The sequence below is a fragment of the Bubalus bubalis genome, chromosome 20 (genome assembly GCF_019923935.1).
Source record: "Bubalus bubalis isolate 160015118507 breed Murrah chromosome 20, NDDB_SH_1, whole genome shotgun sequence".
In the NCBI taxonomy this organism is placed as follows: Eukaryota; Metazoa; Chordata; class Mammalia; order Artiodactyla; family Bovidae; genus Bubalus; species Bubalus bubalis.
This window is the reverse complement of record NC_059176.1, coordinates 69,107,016-69,130,521: the sequence shown is the minus strand read 5'-3', so window position 1 is coordinate 69,130,521 and position 23,506 is coordinate 69,107,016. Positions and strand designations below refer to the sequence as shown.

The window sequence follows — 23,506 nt, the reverse complement described above, 5'->3', positions numbered from 1 at the left end:
ATTCATAATGCAGTAACATCATTCTTACATAATTTATCTGAAATTATTGAGCCTTCTACTGCATGATCAGACTATCCTTCAATTTCTTTTTGTTTTCATAAATAAAATGATTTTAATTTTAGTACTTTAATTCCTAGGATAATTAGCTTTGAGTGTTATAAATATTATGAATTCTAAATATCTAAATATCATTGATTATATGCATGTATATAATATACATATAAATATAAATACAAATTCAAATTATTTTGTTTAATTGCACTCTTATTCATGGTCCTTGCTAAATCCTCTTAAGTATAATAGTTTATCAGTAAATTATTCTTAATTTTCTGCTGTCCATGAATACTTTCTTTGCAATTCTAACATTTATTATTTCTTTGCTTACCTTACTGGTGTGGACAAGACTTGTAATAATAGCACATATAGACTTTTTACTTTTCTGTAGATGTAAACTTTAAAAAATTTCATTTATAGAGTTATTTTAAAATAAATATATATCTAACAGATCAATATTTATATTCCTTACTTCAGGTCCTTTCATTTTTGTTAATAAATGTTTTTTTAGAAATATGACCATTTCACATTTTAAAATTTAATAACTAACTTTTTTATGATATCCTCATATAATTTTTAATACCTGTTATTAATGTACTGATACCACTTTTTATATTTCTGATCTTGGTTATTTGAGTCTTCTTCACTTCAGGTTCAAGAATCTTTTCAAAGGATTTTGATTAATTCCCCCTACTTCATATTTGTTTTACTTTAATTAATTTATGATTTTAATTAATTTATGTTTATGATTTACTTCGATCTAATTTCTGTGCTATATTCATATTTTCTCAAATTTTAAAATAAAAATTTGGACATAAAATTTCCTCTGAGAAACTTGTTTTAGCAAACAAAATCTAATACTATGTAAAATGATAATCATACCACAAAAGGTTTATTCTTGGGGAAAAAAAGGGTAAGTTAAACATTGAAAAATCTATCTGCAAATAATCACAATAAAATAAAAAAGAGAAAAATAACATGATCATCTCTTTAAAAGTACAGAAACCTACATGATAAAATTCAGTATACATCAACACTTTATATTTATAACTACTTTGTTTACTAATCTAATAAGATGTATGTGCAAAATGACAGCTCAGATGAAATTAAAAACCACCACATGGGCAGAAGGGTAGAGGATTTACCATGAAAGGCTGGCCCAGCACAATACCATACAAAACTGGGTGTAATAAAGAAACAGAAACAAAGAGCCACTGTGAATTAAATCAGAAAGGGGGGGGGGGAGGGGAAGCCAGGGTCACAACGGGGACAGAGGCTTATTAAGCCAGCATCAGGACCAGCGAGGTCTGAGGTTTCTGCACAAAGGGAGGGAAAGGCTGGAAACCACAATAACCTAACCCAGCTGAAAGGCACTAAAGCAGCCTCAGACCAGAGGTCTGCTCATGCCTCACTGGCGAAAAGCCTTTCCAACCTAAGCCTGTAAGAATTACCAGAAAACAAAGAGCAGAAGAAAAGAGCTCTTGTTAACACAACTAAATGAATAAAGCTTCCAGAAGCAACAGTTAAGGTACTCAGAATGAAAAATAATTAAAACAAAAACAGATCCACATAGACATAAAATGAAGTGAACAAAGCATTTATAAAATTCATGTGTGATATGGTTCGGAAACAAGATGAATTTTACACAGTGGGAAATTTAAAAAGGCATGATTATGATGTTTTCAATAGACACGTATGAAAAACCAATGAAATGAATGCGTCCGAACGAACACTGTAAAGGATTGATTTAAAACCTCAAAGGGCTGTGATTTCTTCCCTCAGAGGAGCCGCGGGAGGGCGAGAGGCTGCACGCAGCAGAGCAGGAACGGCGAGGCGGACAGCACTGCCGGATGTGAACAAAAGAGAATGCCGGTCACAATTCCAGCCGGACCGACCGTGCACCGACCCAGTGGAGGACTGACGTTGCCGCCACAGGAAGTGTTTGCTGCGCCTGCTCAGAAAAGGAAGTAGGAACACAGGCACAGGAAGCAGGGACTGGGGGAGAGGGAAAACAGACGCACAGCTCCAAAGGAGGAGCCCCGGAGCTAGCTCGTGGCCTCCGGGCCTCAAGCCCGAAAGGAAGACATACCGGGGAAGTTCCGGTACCATTCTGGGGGACTAAAAGCTGCCATGGAAGAGCCTGCAGCTCCCAAAGAACCCCACGAGGCAGCCGGGGCCTCTGGGGGTGCCGAGGCAGCAGGGGGGGGTGCTTCACGGCCCACCCTCCCGGTGCGCCCTGTCTCCCGGTGGTCCTCGGCTCCAGGCCCATCCCCGTTCCGCCCATCACGTCTGAGGCCTGCCCAAGCCTCATGGGGAGGGGCCGGGCCCAGCTGGCTGCAGAGCCGGAGCACTGGCAGCTGGACAAAGCAAGTCGTCTGCAGGTATTATCTTCATGGGCTGTGCAAGGAGGGGGAGAAGTGCCGATACTCCCACGACCTCTCGGCCGGCAGGCGGCCGCGGAGGGCCCTGGCTCGCAACCCCAGGCCTCTGCAGACAGCGGCCCTAGCACGGCTGCGCACATGGACCCCCTGCCTCAGCAAGTGGCGGAAGCCCCCCCTGCTGCTTCCTCATGCTCCTTGCCTATGATTGGCTCGGCTGGTGAAAGGGGTTTGTTTGAAGCCAAGACAGACAATGCAGGCCTTGAAGCTGCTGGAGGAGCAGGTGTAGAAGGCTGGGAGAATGCCGTTGAATTTGTTCCTGGGCAACCCTACCGGGGCCGCATGGTCCCTTATGTTTCCGAGGCTCCTCTGCAGAGCTCGATGATTGAGAGGGGGCAGATTGTCTTGGGCATGGGGAGGCAGCTTTGCCGTGATGCTATCGCGGGGCAGTGCTTTCGTGGGCAGAGCTGTATTTATCTCCATGGAGATATATGTGATATGTGTGGGCTGCCGGTCTTACACCCCTTGGATGGTGCCCAGAGGGCAGACCATGTAAAGGCCTGCATTGAAGCACACGAAAAGAATATGGAGCTCTCTTTTGCCGTGCAGCGCAGTGCGGACAAAGTGTGTGGCATCTGCATGGAGGTTGTCTATGAGAAAGCCAACCGGAATGATTGCCGCTTTGGCATCCTCTCCAGCTGCAACCACACCTACTGTCTTAAGTGTATCCGCAAGTGGAGAAGTGCCAGACAATTTGGGAGCAGAGTTATCAAGTCCTGCCCTCAGTGCAGGGTCATGTCCACCTTTGTCATTCCCAGTGAGTTCTGGGTGGAGGAGGAAGAAGAAAAGCAGAAACTTATTCAGCAGTACTTGGAGGCTTTGAGTCACAAGACCTGCAGGTATTTTGTTCGAGGCAGGGTCTGCCCATTTGGAGAGAACTGTTTTTACAAACATGTGTATCCTGAGGGCCAGGGAGAGGAGCCTCAGCGGCAGGGTACTGAGGCGTCTGGTACTTGCCATTGGGAACCTTTGGAGCCTCTGCAGGTGGGAGAGGGCAACATGCCCTTTAAAAGCAGTAGAAAAGAGCTTGTCATGCTTTGGCTGGCCAATCTGTTGTGTAAGTGTTTTCACCAGGAGCTATGCGCTCCCCTTCACAGAGGTCTGGTGGGACTTACCTCATTGTGAGCCGGAAGAATATTGCACTTTGAATCTGTGGCATTCTGCTGTGGCATGTTGTCTGGTGTGCTGAGGCTCTGTCATCTGCTCTTGTCTGTGTTTTGTTTATAGACACATCTGTCACTTCCAGGGGCTGCTGAAACCATTTGTATAGAAACATCCATCTGTTTTCTTGACCATTCCCATTTCTGGTCCCCCAGGATTATGGTGTTGCACTGTGTTAAAAAGTAACAAAACATCCTTAAAGTTACTGTTTGGTGAAATTAATATGACTGTCAGTTTATGGTTTATTTTGTCATCTGTTTTTAACAGGATTGACTCAGTTGTAGTCTAGTGTTTACAGAATTTCCACACTCATTTTGAAGCCCCTCAAGAATAAATGTGACAGGGTGAAGGGAGAAGTCTAAACTGAACCAGGAGCTTTTTGCTGCTTCAGTCTTAAGAAATGGACCCTCGTGGGGCTTTATGGTGCAGCTTCAGCATCTCTGTTGTTTACATGTCTGTTCCCTCCCCCATTCCCCTTCAAGTGCATTCTTAACTTGTGATTACCTTGTGGTTTTATGTTTTACTTGACCAGAACCAGGTGCATATGTTTACATGTTTTTATCCTGTTTAACTTGATGTGAAATCATTTATATTTGGAAGTATATATGTAAGAATTATATATACGTGCATATTAATGTGTATGAAAGTTATGCATTTGACAATATATATTTAAGGTGTATACTATAATATAATCTTTATTTAATAAAATAAATACTGAGCTGGAAGCTGAAAGGTTGATAGGATTGCTGTTGTGTGAGTGTGAGGTATGTAAATTATTTTTCTGTCCCTTTCACAGGTTTCAGTGATTAGCATCTAATGAAAACAGCTATTTCAGTGGCTCTATCTAAATGTAGCAGACACAGATCTTAAAGAATTTACAGAATATGACACTGGTAATTACTGTGATGCCATTAATAGCTTGCTGCTATGTGAGTTCCCATGCAGTTTAGCCACTGTATCATTATTATTTAAAACAACAGTCTTTGACTCAGATACACAGTTCTTTGTATTCAGTATTTTGTGTCATCTATAGACATATCAGAGTAGGGGCTTTTGACAGAAATTTTTGGCATAAAAGTGATAAGATTATAAAAATTAAAGTAGAATAATAAACATTTTCAAATAAGTCATACTGCAATAATGGAAAGACAATAAATGAAATATAGAAAGTAATGAGAACTAAATAATAGTAAATTGGAAAGTTAATAATGCCAATACACCATAATTGTATTAAGTGGAAGTATTTTAAAATCTGAAGATTAGCAGACATAATTAAAATGAAAATGAAACTATATATTGTTAACTACATACTACATACAGTAGAAGAATACATAAACATTATAAGGATGAAAAACTAATCAGAGGTGTTACAACTTTTGAGCATAGAGTTCATTATTAAGGATTAATACACAACTGGAGATACATAAAGTATATAAACATGAAATTATAATTTACCAAGAAGATTAACTATTCCAATTTTCTGTTTAGTATCATAGTATTAGATAAGCAAATAAATTATTGATAAGCTACAAAGTCTTGGTAAACAATTTGAATACTTCTCAATAACTGAACAAGCAAAGAAAGAAACAATCTGGGTTAAATAGCACAGTTTTAACAGTTTACCTAGTTGACATGTATAAAATGCTGTGTATCAACTGCAGAAAGCTCTCCTCCTGCCTAACATAGCTGAAAGTATCCTGGGGACCTGAGTCACAGGGGTGGCAGAATTCCCCAACTGTTTAACAAAGACAGGACAAATTTACAGAGTTTATACTCTTCAAAACAGTAATTTAATTCTCAGAACCACCTTATCAGGTACTGGCTATAATTTTTTATCACCATCATGATGAGATGAATGAGAGAGAGAGATGTTAAATTACTTGCCTATATAGCTCTGACCTGTAGGCATAAATAAGTGGAACAGCAGCAAATGAACCTCAGGTAGTATATTTCCAGATCATAGGCACCATGCTGCTTCTTGTCCCACATTTATGACTGAGAGCAGGTGGACCCACTTAATATAGCTACTGGAAACACGTGCAATATTTATGTGTGGAGTCTCATAAACTGCCCGGTGGGACAGAGGTGAGAATAAGTGAGCTACAAAATGTTGGATTTCTGGAGCTTTATCTGTGGGCTGCAGACCCAGTATTTCTTAGTTCACCACTCAGAATGTGCCTCAGCTGCCTGTATTCATAAACTGCCTCTTTCTTATTACATGATTCCCGATTTTGTGGGTGAATATCTCAGCCTATTTCACTGAGGTCTTTGCCATATTCCTTCCCTCTTGATTGTTGTTGTCCAAATAATTTCTCAGTCAATAGGCCCTTGATGCCTGGTTATTACCAGCACCTAGAGTGAGTGATTCTAAAGTGTAAATCCAAATATATTTCCACCTACTAGGCTGTCCTAGTCATTCAGGGGAAAGGGGACTTAGATGACCAAGAAACCAAAGAATAGGACCAGATGGAGCAGTCTCAAAGACTGAACTAACCCCAGGGGCTCAAAACATGAGCTCTGTGTGGTGACTGTGCTGTCAAGGAGGACACTTGAAGCCAAGCACAAAAAATTTTGAAAAGTTTGTCCTAATATGCACTATTTAATGTTGTGAAATATCACATTTTGTTCAAATATTTTAAGCCCAAATAATTATATAAAGTTTGATCTTTATATAGCATGTGAAAAGGGTCCATAGAACATAATATGGTTTGGGAGACAAAGGATGACTGTAATCCCGACTGCATCTTACCATCCCTGCAGTCAGGAGCAAGTTATTTAAACTTCCTATACCTCAGTTTCTTTATATGAAAAATGGGTATAACACCATATATTTTTCTAGATTGTTGTGAATGTCAAGTGTAATCTGGACAATGCTTAGGACATATGTGGTATTTTAAAAATAGCATGTATAAAAGTGACATTTGTGTACTTGTGAACCTGAGAAAAGCTTGCACAAGAATTAAAACACCACCAAGTTTTTCTCTTTGATCATCTTTGGAATTTGTCTTAAGGTAACATTATTTTTAAATGATTTTCTTAGAAAATGGTACATTAACTTTATATTCATAATTTCAAAAAGACCAAGTAATATTTTTAGCAAATGTCACTCAGTTGAAACCAAAAATGTGCTATTCAATTCCTAAAAATATAACAAAAATTATGTTATCTCTGACTGATACCTACATGAGGAAAATAAGAAATAAGATTTTTTTTTTAATGAGATTCCCTGTTCTTCATCAGCTCATTCAGGAAGAGATCAAATAACAGGGATATCACCAGGACTGAAGCTGGGTGAAGTGTCCTGAGGGTCTGCCCATAAGGACAAATGAACCCCCCCTGCTGCAGTTAGGAACAAAGGAGCCCTTTGCCATACAAAGGTTTGCTCTGTGAGTGATTCAGAGTGTATGCTGCTCCCTCCTCCAGGAGATTCATGGATTCAGCCTCTGGGGCTTGTAGCACACAGAGTGTCATTCTGACCACACAAAGAATGCCTGGGTGAAGCAGATCTGATTTTCTTATGCTCCATTTGTTTAAGTTTGGTGGATGTAAAGACTTAATGAAATGAATATGCTAAAAATGTACCTCATACTCCTTCACTAAGTCAATTTACTGGATCTCAGTGACTTAAAGGGAAAGATTTCTAATTCATATTTGATACCTATAGGTGTTCCATTTTTCACTTTGGCAAATATCTCAGGGGTGTGATTTCTGTTTCCACAGCAAATGCTGAACTACAACCTAAGTATCAAATGAAGTTGAGGTGGGTATGAAAAAAGGGGTACTTGGAAAATAACCCAAAACTGGTAAAAAGAAATAAATTAACACATGTTAGAATTTTTGCCATGAAAAATATTGCATATCACATTTTCTAGAGTTGATCACTAACAAAAATAACTGGCTATTTATTAGATCACAATGAAACTGTCAATTAAATTGAAAAAATAGTAGTACAGACAACGGTCTCTGATTCAAGACAAGAAAATAAACCACTACTGCTGCTGCTTCTGCTAAGTCACTTCAGTCATGTCCGACTCTTAGCGACCCCCTGGACTGCAGCCTACCAGGCTTCTCTGTCCATGGGATTTTCCAGGCACGAGTACTGGAGTGGGGTACCACTGGCTACTCTGAAACCACTATTATATAGAGATTTTTAAAATACCTCTCTCAAAAGTAATTTGATGAAAGAATAAATTTAAAATCATCTAGAATGGCAGAATAAGATAATGAAAATGTATGCATACTATAATCTATGGAATAGTGCTGAATCTGCACTCAGAGTAAAAATAATGTTAAATACCAAGATAAAATGTCTAGAAATACAGTTTACATAATTGATTAGGTATGCAAATCTGTAAGTTTTAAGGAAACTACAACATTCAGATGCACACACACAACACTGGTAAGCAGAAGGAATTAAGAATGATTAAAGCAAAAAAATAAAATGCAAATATATAAGCTGTTTTTTTTTTAAGAAAAATCAATAAACAGATAAACCATTAATGTAATTAAAAAAAAAAAAAGAAGGAGGAAGTGCAATTAAACAAAATAGGAAACTATGAATAGGACATACTCAGAGAAAAGCATACACCAAAGAAATAGGAAATAAACCCTTGTTACACTAAGACAGATTCACCTGGAAATGTGATAGGACTTTAAAATTTTCAGCGTGATTTTCCAAACAACAATCTAAGAAACAAATCAAACCAGAACAATTACTAATGAAAAGTTAAAGTTTCAGGAATGTACTTATGTCCTGGACTGCCCCAAAAGACATTTGTCCCAGAAATTTACTAAAACCTTTAAATAGATTGCAATGTTATATACACCACTCCAGAGAAGAGAAGAAAAAGATTTAGTTAGCTTGTGAATGACACCTAACATTGATATCAGAATGTTTCTAATATAGTATAACACAGAGTTAACTAGAGCCCAGTCTCATTTTCATTTGTGAATATTGATGCCAAAATAATCTCAAATGAAAAACTGACAAACAAGCAAAACTAGCACAGCAGAAGAAGAGTACATCAGGAAAGAATAGGTTATTTTCCAAAAAATAAAAAAGGATGGTAGAATATTAAAAAATGTTTGATCTTAATGTAGCAAAATACATAATTATTTGGACATCTTATATCTGGAAAAACACTAAATTCAAGTTCTATATAATTTTATATAAATGTGTGAGATGTGCTATCTATATATGTATATGTGTACACATATATAGTATACATCTATAAAATTTTTAATGCACAGTCACAAAACACATGACTAAAGGAAGCAAAGGAGTTAAAAATATTAAATAATGGAAGAAATTAATATATTAAATATTATGATTGATTTGATTTATTTAAAAATATGTAAAATAGATACACCATTATCTAACTTAAGAAAAGGAGGAAAAAACAGCAATAAAATGCAAATATGGAGTTGGACACACACTCAATTCATAGGAATTCACCACAAAGAGAAGTTCTATTAAACATACAAAAGAACATTACTCAAACAGATACCAATTAATTGCAGAACTTGAAAGAAGTTGATAAATTTTAGGCTTATGTAATTAATTACACATTGACTACACAAAATATAACCTAATATTTAATATGAGTAAATTATTTCACAGAATGCAGTTTTACAAAAAAAAAATAGTGATTTTCATAAAACCTTTAAAGAACAAATATTTCAGTACTATTTTACATAATTTGGAAACCATTATCAAATGGAAAATGGAAATTAGGACCTCTTATGTGGTTTTATTTTGTTCTGTTATTTTTTTCAGCTCTTCTTAGATACAATTGACAAAATTGTGTAGGTTTAAGATGTGAAATATATGATTTGATATATGTATATGTGGCACCCCTCACATAGTTAACAATTTGTGTGTGTGTGTGTGTGATGAGAACTTTTTAAATATACTGTTTCAGTGACTTTACAATATACAGTACCTCAATTATTAACTAGTCACCATGCCATACATTAAATCCCCAGAACCTGTCTTATAATTGGAAATGTGTACTCTGACCACCTTCACCTATTTTCCCCATTTTACTCCGTTACCCTGGCAGCCACTGATCTGCTCCCTGTTTCTCTGAGTTCATTTTTTTTTAGATTCCAGCTATAAATGGTATAGCATTTGTCTTCTCTGTCTGATTTATTTCACATAGCATAATGCCTTGAGAATTATCCACATTGTAGCAAATGTAGGATTTATTTACTGTTTATGGCTATATGATATTCCATTGTATGATGCATAATTTATGCCAAAGTATAATCATGATACTGTGTACACACATACATTTTCATACAAATGATTAAATGATTTATTGAAATATGGTTTATGAAAATTATCATGTACCTGGTGTAAAGTGTAAATATATTGGTAATAGCCAAAATAAAGTTATTTCAGCATTTCCATTCTTTTAACAAAGGAAGTAACCATAAAATTGTCTCCTCTGATCAAGCAAAAACAAGTAGATCCCCTATCTGTACTGCCAGTCAGTATTATATTGAGAATCAGTACATGGAATGCAAAATGAAACAATTGAGGCATATAAAATTTCAAAGAAGGATGTAAATTTATCTTTCTGAGATAATATATTTCATGTTGAAAATCCAAAACTATCTGGAAAATTTCAGAAAAATCTCTAAGAGGCTAAGAAAAATTAATGGAAATTTCATATATAAAATACAGAAAACTTAATGGAGACTTTTTTATGGAGACTATAAAGAGTATAAAAATAAGCAAAAATAAGTCCGGAAAAGCTGCAAAATTAAGCACTTTGATAAGGTAATTATTCTTAAAGAATACTTGAAGAAGTGAAAGTGTATACCACGGAATTTGATAGGGAAGTTCAACATATTATTGTGTTAGTTCTTTAAGTTCGTTTACATACTTGACAAAATCCTAATAAATTGCTCCTTTCAACTGACTTTTTGCCCACTCCATTCATATGTTGATCCTCAACGTGGTGGTATTTGGAGCTGTTGGCTTTCAGAGGTAATTTGGTGTTGAGAGTGAAGCCCTCATGAATGGGATACGTGATTTAATAAGAAGAGACATAAGAGAGATGGTTTCTCTCTCTCCACCACATAAAGATATAACTAGAAGGTTCAGTTCAGTTCAGTTCAGTTGCTCAGTCGTGTCCAACTCTTTGCCCCCATGAATCACAGCATGCCAGGTCTCCCTGTCCATCACCAACTCCCAGAGTTCACTCAGACTCACGTCCATCGAGTCAGTGATGCCATCCAGCCATCTCATCCTTTGTCGTCCCCTTCTCGTCCTGCCCGCAATCCCTCCCAGCATCAGAGTCTTTTCCAATGAGTCAACTCTTTGCATGAGGTGGCCAAAGTACTGGAGTTTCAGCTTTCTTTATAGTCCAACTCTCACATCCATACATGACCACTGGAAAAACCATAGCCTTGACTAGACAGACCTTTGTTGACAAAGTAATGTCTCTGCTTTTTAATATGCTATCTAGATTGGTCATAACTTTCCTTCCAAGGAGTAAGCGTCTTTTAATTTCATGGGTTCAGTCACCATCTGCAGTGATTTTGGAGCCCAGAAAAATATAGTCAGCCACTGTTTCCACTGTTTCCCCATCTATTTGCCATGAAGTGATGTGTCCAGATGCCATGATCTTAGTTTTCTGAATGTTGCGCTTTAAGCTAACTTTTTCACTCTCCTCTTCCACTTTCATCAAGAGACTCTTTAGTTCTTCTTCACTTTCTGCCACAAGGGTGGTGTTATCTGCATATCTAAGGTCCTTGATATTTCTCCCGGCAATCTTGATTCCAGCTTGTGCTTCCTCCAGCCCAGCGTTTCTCATGATGTACTCTGCATAAAAGTTAAATAAGCAGGGTAACAGTATACAGCCTTGACGTACTCCTTTTCCTATTTGGAACCAGTTTGTTGTTCCATGTCCAGTTCTAACTGTTGCTTCCTGACATGCATACAGATTTTTCAAGAGGCAGGTCAGTAATAATTATGTAAACTGTCTTTGTCTATATATATAGTTATATTTGGTGTGTGTGCTTATGTGCATAAAAACCTCCTGACAAGTCATTTTTTTTAATAAAAGAATATATGTCTTTTTTATTAAAGAAAAAGATTGTATCTGTAGATGTACATACATATACATGCATGCATGTTCAATATTAGTAAATACACATACAGGAGAAAATATGTACATGTGTTTGTATGTGTATATATATATATATATATATATATATATATATATATATAAAATAAATGTAGATCTGAAAATTGAATCAGTGGTTAGTACATTTGGTTCACTTATGATTGTGGGTTGTGTGAATAAAAGCTGCAAATATATAAAGATTGATTAGACTCCATGAGAAAAATCATTTAAAAAGCTTCAGCCAAATACAGCACACTGTCACTGTAAGGACCCATGAGTCGCTATTATCATTAGTCACTGTGGCAATAGAGATGACTCCTGAGATCCCACAGATGTAGATACACATTCATGGTAGGGCTTGGTAGTGGTGCTTTTGTCATGTGACAATTCAAATTGTGACCCAGATGCACAGGTCTTTATACTCAATATTCTCCTGTTGTTCAGTCACTAAGTCATGTCCGACTGACTCTTTAAGATCCCATGAACTGCAGCATGCCAGGCTTCTCTGCACTTCACTATCTCCCTGAGCTTGGTCAAATTCATGTCAATTGAGTCAATGATGCCATCCAACCATCTCATCCTCTGTCACTCCATTCTCCTCTTGCCCTCAATTTTTCCTAGCATCAGGGTCTTTTCCAGTGAGTCCATTCTTCACATCAGTTAGCCAATGTATTGGAGCTTCAGCTTCAGCATCAGTCCTTCCAATGAATATTTGGGGTTAATTTCTTTTATGTTTGACTGCTTTGATCTCCTTGCTGTCCAAGGGAGTCTTAAGAGTCTTCTCTAGCACCACAGTTTGAAAGAATCAATTCTTTGGCTCTCAGCCTTCATTATGGTCCAACTCTCACATCCGTAGATGGTTACTGGAAAACCATAGCAGAGTGATGTCTCTGCTTTTTAATATGCTATCAAGGTTTGTCATAGCTTTTCTTGCAAGGAGTAAACATCATTTACCGATGGCTGCAGTCATCATTCACAGTGATTTGGGAGCCCAAGAAAAGAAGTATGCCATTATTTTCATTTTTTCCCCATCTACTTGCCATGAAGTGATGGGACTGGATGCCATGATCTTAGTTTTTTTAATGTTGAGTTTTAAGCAAGTTTTTCATCAAGAGGCTTTTTTAGTTTCTCTTCACTTTCTGCCACTAGGGTGGTGTCATCTGCATCTCTGAGGTTATTGATATTTCTCCCGGCAATCTTGATTCCAGCTTGTTCCTCATCCAGCCCAGCATTTTGCAAGATGTGCTTTGTGTATAAGTTAAATAAGTAGGGTGGCCACATACAGTCTTGATGTACTCCTTTTCCAATTTGGAACCAGTCTGCTGTTCCATGTCTGGTTCTAACTGTTGCTTCTTGACCTATATACAGGTTTCTCAGGAGGCAGGTAAGGTGATCTTGTATTCCTATCTCTTGAAGAATTTTCCACAGTTTGTTGTGCTCCACACCGTCAATGGCTTTAGTGTAGTCAGTGAAGCAGAAATAGATGGGTTTTTTTCTGGAATCCTTTTGCATTTTTTATCATCCAGTGGATATTGGTAATTTGATTTCTGGTTTATTTGCCTTTTCTAAATCCAGCTTGTACATCTCTCCATTCACATATTGTTGAACCTAACTTGAAGGATTTTGAGCATTATCTTGCTAGCATGTGAAAAGAGGGCAATTGTGTGGTAGTTTGAACTTTCTTTGTCATTGCCCTTCTTGGGGATAAAAACTTACCTTTTCCACTCCTGTGGCCACTGCTGAGTTTTCCAAATTTGCTGGCATATTGAGTGCAGCACTTTAACAGTATCATCTTTTAGGGTTAGAAATAGCTCAGCTGGAGTTCCATCACCTTCACTAGCTTTGTTCATAGTAGTGTTTCCTAAGGCCCACTTGACTTCACACTCCAGAAAACTAACCAAAATGATCACATGGATTACAACTTTGTGTAACTCAATGAAACTATGAGCCATCCCGTGTAGAGCCACCCAAGATGGATGGCTCATGGTGGAGAGTTCAGTGGTCCACTGAAGAAGGGAATGGCTAACCACTTCAGCATTCTTGCCTTGAAAACCTAATGAGCCATATGAGAAAGCAAAATTGGCATGGAAAAAGAAGAACACAAATAATATAAGAAAATCAGAAAAAAAGAGAAAATTGGCATAGAATAAGCAAAAAATAGAAAGTAAACAGAAATATTGGAAATTAACAAATAATCCAAAAGAAAGATTTTCTAGATTTATATAAAAATTAATTTTAAGGCAAAAGTGTTAGTAGAATAGGTGATAAAATTTCAGTGCATCATGAAGTTAAAAGCAGATAAAATTTATATTTGTGTGATTACATAGCCTCAGAAAATGAAAAGACAAAAGAATGAATAGGGGAAACCCAGGAATCCACAAGCTTAGTAGAATTTTTAATACATCCTAATCAGTCCTTATTTTAAAAGAAATAAGGATAAACTAGATTTACATAACACTATGAACACTGTATACTTAACTTCTCAGGTTTAGGATCCTGCAGTCATAAAAATTTCTTGTGGTATGGATAGCAGATAAAAAAAGGAAGATGCCTGGCCAGATGCCTTGATGCAGAAAACTTTGCACGATCTTTCTTACAAAAATATATACCACGAAAAAGTTTTTACCATGTAGTAGGCAAAGTGAAAATGGTGTCTGTAAGTGTGATCTAATTCTTATGACAACACCCAGAGTAGTATGCTAATAATCTTTCTGATATCTAGAGAATATAATGCTAATTATGGGTAAGTTAAATAGTTTGCCCGCTGTCAGGACCACATCCATAAAGTTGTGGAGAAAGGATTTGAACTTGGATTATCTGATTCCAATTGGCCTCTCCCATTCTGTCTACGTATTGATCTGGAATGAGTGTGTGTGTGTGCGGGTGGGAGTGGCTCCTACATAAAACTAATTGGAGAAAAGCACACACCCTTTCACTGTAAATGGACAAACCTCAAAGGCAAGGAAAAGCATCCCTGAATCCAGATCTTATCTTTCCATCTTTTCTGCCTCTGAACAAGGGACTAGTTCTTCCACTGTCTGGGTTCTGTCTAGTTTCTTGGATTTTATGTTCTCTTTGCTGTGCTTCTTTGTTTCCTGCAGCAGTGATTCAGACTCCTTACCTATGGCTTTCTGTATTTCTTCCAGATCACACCTTCCAAAATGATATCGCCCAAATAGTCAACAAGGGATGGTAATCTTGGTCCTTTGAGAAGCAGGCACCAAAACAAAATTAAGTGTGCACAGATTTTATTGGGGGTAAATTCTCATGAGAAAAGTTAGGGAGAGGAAAGTGGGAAAACATTTCATACCAAGTCTGGCTGCAGGTGACAGAGAGAGAGGAGGATGGTAGAGTGTAAGCATCCTGATCTGTTCTGCACTCTAGTGGAGTCTCAATATGTCCATCCAGGAATCCTCAAGCCACAGCCAGCCATCACCAGTTTCCCCTATCTCTCAGAAATTGTCCTCGTCACATTCCCTTACTAGCTGGGAGCAGCACATGGGAAGCATGGTTTTGACATAAACACAGTCATGGATTTCAGAGCACAGCTTTTGGGGCCCTTGGTTGGTTAAAATCCCTGTAGTTGGAAGGATTTCCAAGTACCTGTTGAAGGAGCCAGATCTTTAACTGTCCACCTGTGCTGCAATACCTGATGATGGACATTCAATCCTATGAGGTGCTCATTATTGTTATATCCATAAATATTTTTTTTAATTGAAGTGCTGTTGGTTTACAATGTTATGTTAGTTGCAGGTGTATAGGAACATGATTCACTTATACTTTTCATTATCCTTTCTATTGTAGGTTGTTAAGAGATATTGAGTATAGTTCATTGTGTATTTCCTTGTTGTTTACCTATTTTATATATACCAATGTATATATGTTAACTCCAACTCCTAATTTTTACCCCATCCCTCCCCACCCCCACTTACCCCTGTGGTAACTGTAACTTTGTTTCTTGTGTCTGCAAAAGGCACTTTTTTTTTCATTTTTGCATATTTTAAAATTAATTTATTTATTTTGGTAGAGGCTAATTACTGTACAATATTGTAGTGGTTTTTACCATACATTGAATCAGCCATGAGTGTATATGTGTCCCCCATCCTGAAACCCCACCCACCTCCCTCCCCATCCCATCCCTCAGGGTCATCCCAGTGCATTGGCTTTGAGTGCCCTGTTTCTTACATTGAACTTTGACTGCAGGTCTATTTCATATACAGTAATGTAAAGCTCAACATTCAGAAAACTAAGATCATGGCATTTGGTTCCATCACTTCATGGGAAGTAGATGGGGAAACAGTGAAAACAGTGTCAGACTTTATTTTGGGGGGCTGAAAAATCACTGCAGATGGTGATTGCAGCCATGAAATTAGAATATGCTTACTCCTTGGAAGGAAAGTTATGACCAATCTAGATAGCTTATTTAAAAAGCAGAGACATTACTTTGCCAACAAAGGTCCTTCTAGTCAAGGCTATGGTTTTTTCAGTGGTCATGTATGGATGTGAGAGTTGGACAGTGAAGAAGGCTGAGCACCGAAGAATTGATGCTTTTGAACTGTGGTGTTGGAGAAGACTCTTCAGAGTCCCTTGGATTGCAAGGAGATCCAACCAGTCCGTTCTAAAGGAGATCAGTCCTGGGTGTTGTTTGGAAGGACTGATGCTAAAGCTGAAACTCCAATACGTTGGCCATCTGATATGAAGAGCTGACTCATTGGAAAAGACTCTGATGCTGGGAAGGATTGGGGCAGGAGGAGAAGGGGATGACAGTGGATGAGATGGCTGGATGGCATCACCGACTTGATGGACATGAGCTTGAGTGAACTCCAGGAGTTGGTGATGGACAGGGAGGCCTGGCATGCTGCAATTCATGGGGTCGCAAAGAGTCGGACACGACTGAGTGACTGAACTGTACTGAACTGAACCGAATATACGTTTTTCAATGCTATTCTTTCAAATCATCCCACCCTCGCCTTCTCCCACAGAGTCCAAAAGACTATTCTATACATCTGTGTCTCTTTTGCTGTCTCATATATAGGGTCATCATTACCATCTTTCTAAATTCCATATATATGCATTGGTACACTGTATTGGTGTTTTTCTTTCTGGCTTACTTCACTCTGTATAATAGACTCTAGTTTCATCCACCTCATTAGAGCTGATTTAAATGTTTCATTTTTAATAGCTGGGTAACATTCCATTGTGTATATATATCACAGCTTTCTTATCCATTCGTCTGCCGATGGACATCTAGGTTACTTCCATGTCCTGGCTATTGTAAACAGTGCTGCGATGAACATTGTGGTACATGTGTCTCTTTAAACTCTGGTTTCCTCAGTGTGTATGCCCAGCAGTGGGATTGCTGGGTCATATGGCAGTTCTATTTCCAGTTTTTTAAGGCACCTCCACACTGTTCTTCATAGTGACTACTGTACTAGTTTGCATTCCCACCAACAGTGCAAGAGGGCTCCTTTTTCTCCACACCCTCCCCAGCATTTATTGTTTGTAGACTTTTTGATAGCAGCCATTCTGACCGGCGTGAGATGGTACCTCATCGTGGTTTTGATTTGCATTTCTCTGATAGTAAGTGATATTGAACATCTTTTCATGTGTTTGTTAGCCATCTGTATGTCTTCTTTGGAGAAGTGTCTGTTTATTCTGTTTAGTTATTTGGCCCATTTTTTGATTGGGTGGTTTATTTTTCTGGTATTGAGCTGTGTGAGCTGCTTGTAGATTTTTGAGATTAATTCTTTGTCAATGTGAGATACCTGGGATAGATTCCTGGGTCAGGAAGATCCTCTGGAGAAGGAAATGGCAACCCACTCCAGTACTCTTGCCTGGAAAATCCCGTGAACAAAGGAGCCTGGTAGGCTATAGCCCATGGTGTCACAGAGTCAGACATGACTGAACAACTAAATTTAAAATATTTGTCAATTGCTTCGCTTGCTATTATCTTCTCCCATTCTGAAGGAGGTCTTTTCACCTTGCTTATAGTTTCCTTCATTGTGCAAAAGCTTTTAAGTTCAATTAGGTCCCATTTGTTTATTTTTACTTTTATTTCCACAACTCTGTGAGGTGGGTCATAGAGGATCTGCTGTGATTTATGTCGGAGAGTGTTTTGCCTATGTTTTCCACTAGGAGTTTTATAGTTCCTGGTCTTATATTTAGATATTTAATCTATTTTGAGTTTATCATTGTGTAGGTGTTAGAAAGTGTTCTAGTTTCATTCTTTCACAAGTAGTTGACCAGTTATCCCAGCACCACTTGTTAAAGAGATTGTCTTTTCTCCATTGTATATTCTTGCCTCCTTTGTCAAAGATAAGTCGTCCATAGGTGTGTGGATTTATCTCTGGCTTTCTATTTTGTTCCATTGATCTATATTTTTGTCTTCGTGCCAGTACCATACTGTCTTGATGAATGCAGCTTTGTAGTATAGTCTGAAGTCAGGCAGGTTGACTCCTCCAGTTCCATTCTTCTTTCTTAGGATTGCTTTGGCTATTCGAGGTTTTTGGTGTTTCCATACAAATTGTGAAATTATTTGTTCTAGTTCTGTGAAAAATACCATTGGTAGCTTGAATATATAGATTGCTTTGCACAGTATACTCATTTCACTATATTGATTCTTCTGATCCGTGAACATGGTATATTTCTCCATCTGTTTCTATCATCTTTGATTTCTTTTATCAGTGTTTTATAGTTTTCTATATATGGGTCTTTTGTTTCTTTAGGTAGATTTATTCCTAAGTATTTTATTCTCTTTGTCACAATGGTGAATGAAATTATTTCCTTAATTTTTCTTTCTGTTCTCTCATTGTTAGTGCATAGGGAAGCAAGTGATTTCTGTGTGTTAATTTCATATCCTGCAACTTTACTCTATTAATTGATTAGCTCTAGTAATTATCTGGTGGAAGACACTCATTCTTTTTTTATGCTTCTATTTTTTTTTTAAATTTTATTTTATTATTTAACTTTACAAAGTCCAGGTTCAATGCACGATACTGGATGCTTGGGGCTGGTGCATTGGGATGACCCACAGGGATGGTACAGGGATGGAGAGGGAGGAGGGTTCAGGATGGGGAACACCTGTATACCTGTGGCGGATTCATGTTGATATATGGCAAGACACTCATTCTTAATAGAGTTTCCTTTTTGAGGGCTCCAATCAGTCAAAGAACCAAACGACTAGAGAATCTGGGACTTTGTAATAAAGAAAGCAGGTGCTACAAAACATAAAGGCAGAATAGCCAACTAAGGCAGTTGAAGTAGATCTAAACAAAAGGCATTGAGTCTGGCCCTGGGCACTTTGCAGATTTTCTCCTAAGCTACTTTTCTCATTACAAAGGTGTCATATTTTTTCCCCCCTAATTCTCCCTCTTTCTCCTCTCTGCTATCTCAATATATATTATACAGTGGTGCCATTATCCAGACTGTCACATAAGAGGAAGAGGAAACACTAGACTATGCTTATAGAATGGGCAAGGTTTTTGAGGACTAGATACGTGCCAGGTTGGAAGTTAACACCATCTATTTGTTTTAGTAGCTTGGGCAAGTTAATAAAGTGTCCTATTCCTCAGTTTACTCGTCTGAGAGAGAATGGTAATAACAGTATCTCATTTGCAGTGTTTATATGAAATCTGGGTGAAAAGAATCAAATGGAATCTAGATACTATAAATAAGGAACTTTTGGGTATCTTGGAACCTAAGATGTGCATGATGATTGTACTCAAGGATCTGGGCTCTACCAATATTTTTAAGGCAGGATCTATAGAGTTTATTATTCACACATAAATAATGATTTAGACAGGAGGCGTATTAACCCAGTCCCCTCACCCTTTAAAGATAGTGGAATATTTTGTAATGTATTTTTATAAGAGCAAAAACGTTAAAACTCTGATATTGAAAATCTTGTAATGTTACTTTTTATTTTCTAACAAACAGAAAAAAAAAAAAAAACGCCTAAGTATACATTTGGAGGCACATAACTATTTAAGAAAACAGCAAAATTAATAAATGATGAAGTAATATTTCAATATTTTCATCCAGATATTTAAGAAAACATATTGGTTATTAATACTTTATTTACAAAAATTTAAAGAAAATTAAAATAACTCCTTATGATGTAAATCAGAAAGTTAGTGACCCAGAGGGATAGTATGGGGAGGGAGGAGGGAGGAGGGTTCAGGATGAGAAACACATGTATACCTGTGGCGCATTCATTTTGATATTTGGCAAAACTAATACAATCTTGTAAAGTTTAAAAATAAAATAAAATTTAAAAAAATTAAAAAAAAAGAAAGTTAGTTACTTATGGGGATAGAGATTGTCTAAAAAGGGTCTTGGAAAACATGATTAAATGATGGAAATGTTCTGTATCTCATATGGTCTTTGGCTGCACAGGTCTAACCACATGTTGGAGTGGCACTAATGGCCCCAAAGAGGCAAGTGCACATACCCTTTCAATTCCACATTCAGTATTGTGAAATTTTTGGCTTGAAATTGGAAAAGGTGAGAGGAGATGACACCACCCTTATGGCAGAAAGCAAAGAGGAACTAAAGAGCCTCTTAATGAAGGTGAGAGAGGAGAATGGAAAAGCTGGCTTAAAACTCAACATTCAAAAACTAAGATAATGGCATCCAGTATCATCACTCCCTGGCAAATAGATGGGGAAACAATGGAAACAGTGATAGACTTTATTTTCTTGGACTGCAAAATCACTGCAGATGGTGAATACATCTATGAAGTTAAAAGACCCTTGCTCCTTGAAAGAAAAGCTATGACAAACCTAGACAACATATTAAAATTCAGAGACATTACTTTGCTGAGAAAGGCTCATATAGTAAAAGCTATAGGTTGCTTTTTTTTTTTTTTCCAGTTTTCATGTATGGATGTTAAAGTTGGACCATAAAGAAGGCTGAGCCCTGAGGAATTGATACTTTTGAACTCTTGAGAGTCCTTTGGTCAGCAAGGAGATCAAACCAGTCAATCCTAAAGGATATCAATCCAGAATATTCATTGGAAAGACTAATTCTGGGGCTGAAGCTCCAATACTTTGGCCATGAGATGAAAGAACTGATACACTGGAAAAGACCCTGATGCTAGGAAAGATTGAAGGCAGGAGAAGAAGAGGATAACAGAGGTTATATGGTATCATCAATTCAATGGACATGAGCTTGGGCAAACTCTGGGAGATGGTGAAGGACAGGGAAGTCTGGTATGCTACAGTCCATGTGGTTGTAAAGATTTGGACATGACTGACCTAAAGGCAATGCCAAAGAATGCTCAAACTACCAAACAATTGCACTCATCTCACACGCTAGTAAAGTAATGCTCAAAATTCTCCAACCCAGGCTTCAGCAATATGTGAACCGTGAACTTCCTGATGTTCAAGCTGGTTTTAGAAAAGGCAGAGGAACCAGAGATCAAATTGCCAACATGTGCTGGATCATAGAAAAAGCAAGAGAGTTCCAGAAAAACATCTATTTCTGCTTTATTGACTATGCCAAAGCCTTTGACTGTGTAGATCACAATAAACTGTGGAAAATTCTGAAAGAGATGGGAATACCAGACCACCTGATCTGCCTCTTGAGAAATTTCTATGCAGGTCAGGAAGCAACAGTTAGAACTAGACATGGAACAACAGACTGGTTCCAAATAGGAAAAGGAGCACGTCAAGGCTGTATATTGTCACCCTGTTTATTTAACTTATATTCAGAGTACATCATGAGAAATGCTGCACTGGAAGAAACACAAACTGGAATCAAGATTGCCGGGAGAAATATCAATAACTTCAGATATGCTGATGACACCACCCTTATGGCAGAAAGTGAAGAGGAACTCAAAAGCCTCTTGATGAAAGTGAAAGTGGAGAGTGAAAAAGTTGGCTTAAAGCTCAACATTCAGAAAACGAAGATCATGGCATCCGGTCCCACCACTTCATGGGAAATAGATGGGGAAACAGTGGAAACAGTGTCAGACTTTATTTTTCTGGGCTCCAAAATCACTGCAGATGGTGACTGCAGCCATGAAATTAGAATATGCTTACTCCTTGGAAGGAAAGTTATGACCCACCTAGATAGCATATTCAAAAGCAGAGACATTACTTTGCCAACAAAGTTTCGTCTAGTCAAGGCTATGGTTTTTCCTGTGGTCATGTATGGCTGTGAGAGTTGGGCTGTGAAGAAGGCTGAGCACCGAAGAATTGATGCTTTTGAACTGTGGTGTTGGAGAAGACTCTTGAGAGTCCCTTGGACTGCAAGGAGATCCAACCAGTCCATTCTGAAGGATCAGCCCTGGGATTTCTTTGGAAGGAATGATGCTAAAGCTGAAACTCCAGTACTTTGGCCACCTCATGCGAAGAGTTGATTCATTGGAAAAGACTCTGATGCTGGGAGGGATTGGGGGCAGGAGGAGAAGGGGACGACAGAGGATGAGATGGCTGGATGGCATCACTGACTCGATGGACGCGAGTCTCAGTGAACTCTGGGAGTTGGTGATGGACAGGGAGGCCTGGCGTGCTACAATTCATGGGGTGGCAAAGAGTCGGACACGACTGAGCGACTGATCTGATCTGATCTGAGCAACTGAGCAGCAACAAATTTATACCATAAACATTGACAAACAGCACATCAGCTATTATTTGTCTAGAGAGCTAGTTAACCACCACATTGCTGTACAGATCTGTATATTTGCCACAAGTCATTACATTTATATGGTTTAAAATTTTGGACACTTCAATTTACATGTATTTAAGTTAATACAAATAATAATAAAAAGTTTTCTTCCATTTCAATTACAGCCTTTTGGGACCTTTTAGACACCTTGACTCAAGTCATTGCCATTCCAGACAGTGCCTCTAAATTCATAAAAGGGAAACGTATTTGCCTACAGGGCGTGCAGGTAAAATAATCAAAAGTGTACAAATCCTTTTGGATGTAATCAATGGGATATTTATCTCAAACTGATTTTCCTCCTCATGGCCCCTGGACTTTTTCTTTCATGGCTGTGGTGACATGGCCCCATGCCATGTGGAACAAATTCTTAGCCTTCCTGATAGACACCAGTAACTCTTCGTCCTCAGGAAAGATGGTAAATGTCCTCTAGTACCAAGTTAAATAAGGCACTGAAGGTCAACACTCTGTCATTAACAATGTGCTTGAGACTGGAGATATTAAGCCAAAACCTTCCCTTTCAAAAGCCCCTTTAGGTCAAAACCTAAGCCAACGACTAATGAATGGCACCTCACCCCTGACTATCAGAAACTCAATACTGTGATTCCCCCTGATTAAGACTCTAATTCCTGATACTTCAGAATTGTTTGAGGCCATAACGGTGGTTCAAGAAATGACCTTAACCTAGTTAGCATGTTCTGTTCTGTTTCCATTATGGGGAAAATCCAAGTCCACTTTTCTTTCATTCTGGACAAAGCTTAATATACATATACACAGCTCCTGGTGGGTATTTAAACAGTTCTGTAATTGCAGAACTCTTATGCCAATATTTAAATCCCTTACAAGTGGGAAATGTCATTTTTGGTATCATGTGGATACTGAGGGTCCCTATGAGGAAGCAGTATGGATGGATGTGTATAACCTCATATATTACCTACACTAGTACAGCTGGACAATCCATCCCTCACAATATCCAGGGTTCAGCAGCATTGTCAAGGTTCTGTCCATGATTTTGTTCTCTGTGAGCTGGAAAATTTCCCAGTCAAAAACCTG

The 23,506-nt window shown here is 38.0% G+C and overlaps 1 protein-coding gene across 1 annotated transcript; it reads left to right on the top strand.

Annotated features, from left to right (window-relative positions):
* Window positions 1-570: 570 nt before the first annotated feature.
* On the top strand, window positions 571-10,046 carry MKRN3 (makorin ring finger protein 3). The gene is given in 3 exon segments (XM_006080952.3): window positions 571-2,491; window positions 2,494-3,559; window positions 3,561-10,046. Coding segments are annotated over 3 exon segments (1,494 nt in total). The 5' UTR covers window positions 571-2,184; the 3' UTR covers window positions 3,682-10,046.
* Window positions 10,047-23,506: the final 13,460 nt, after the last annotated feature.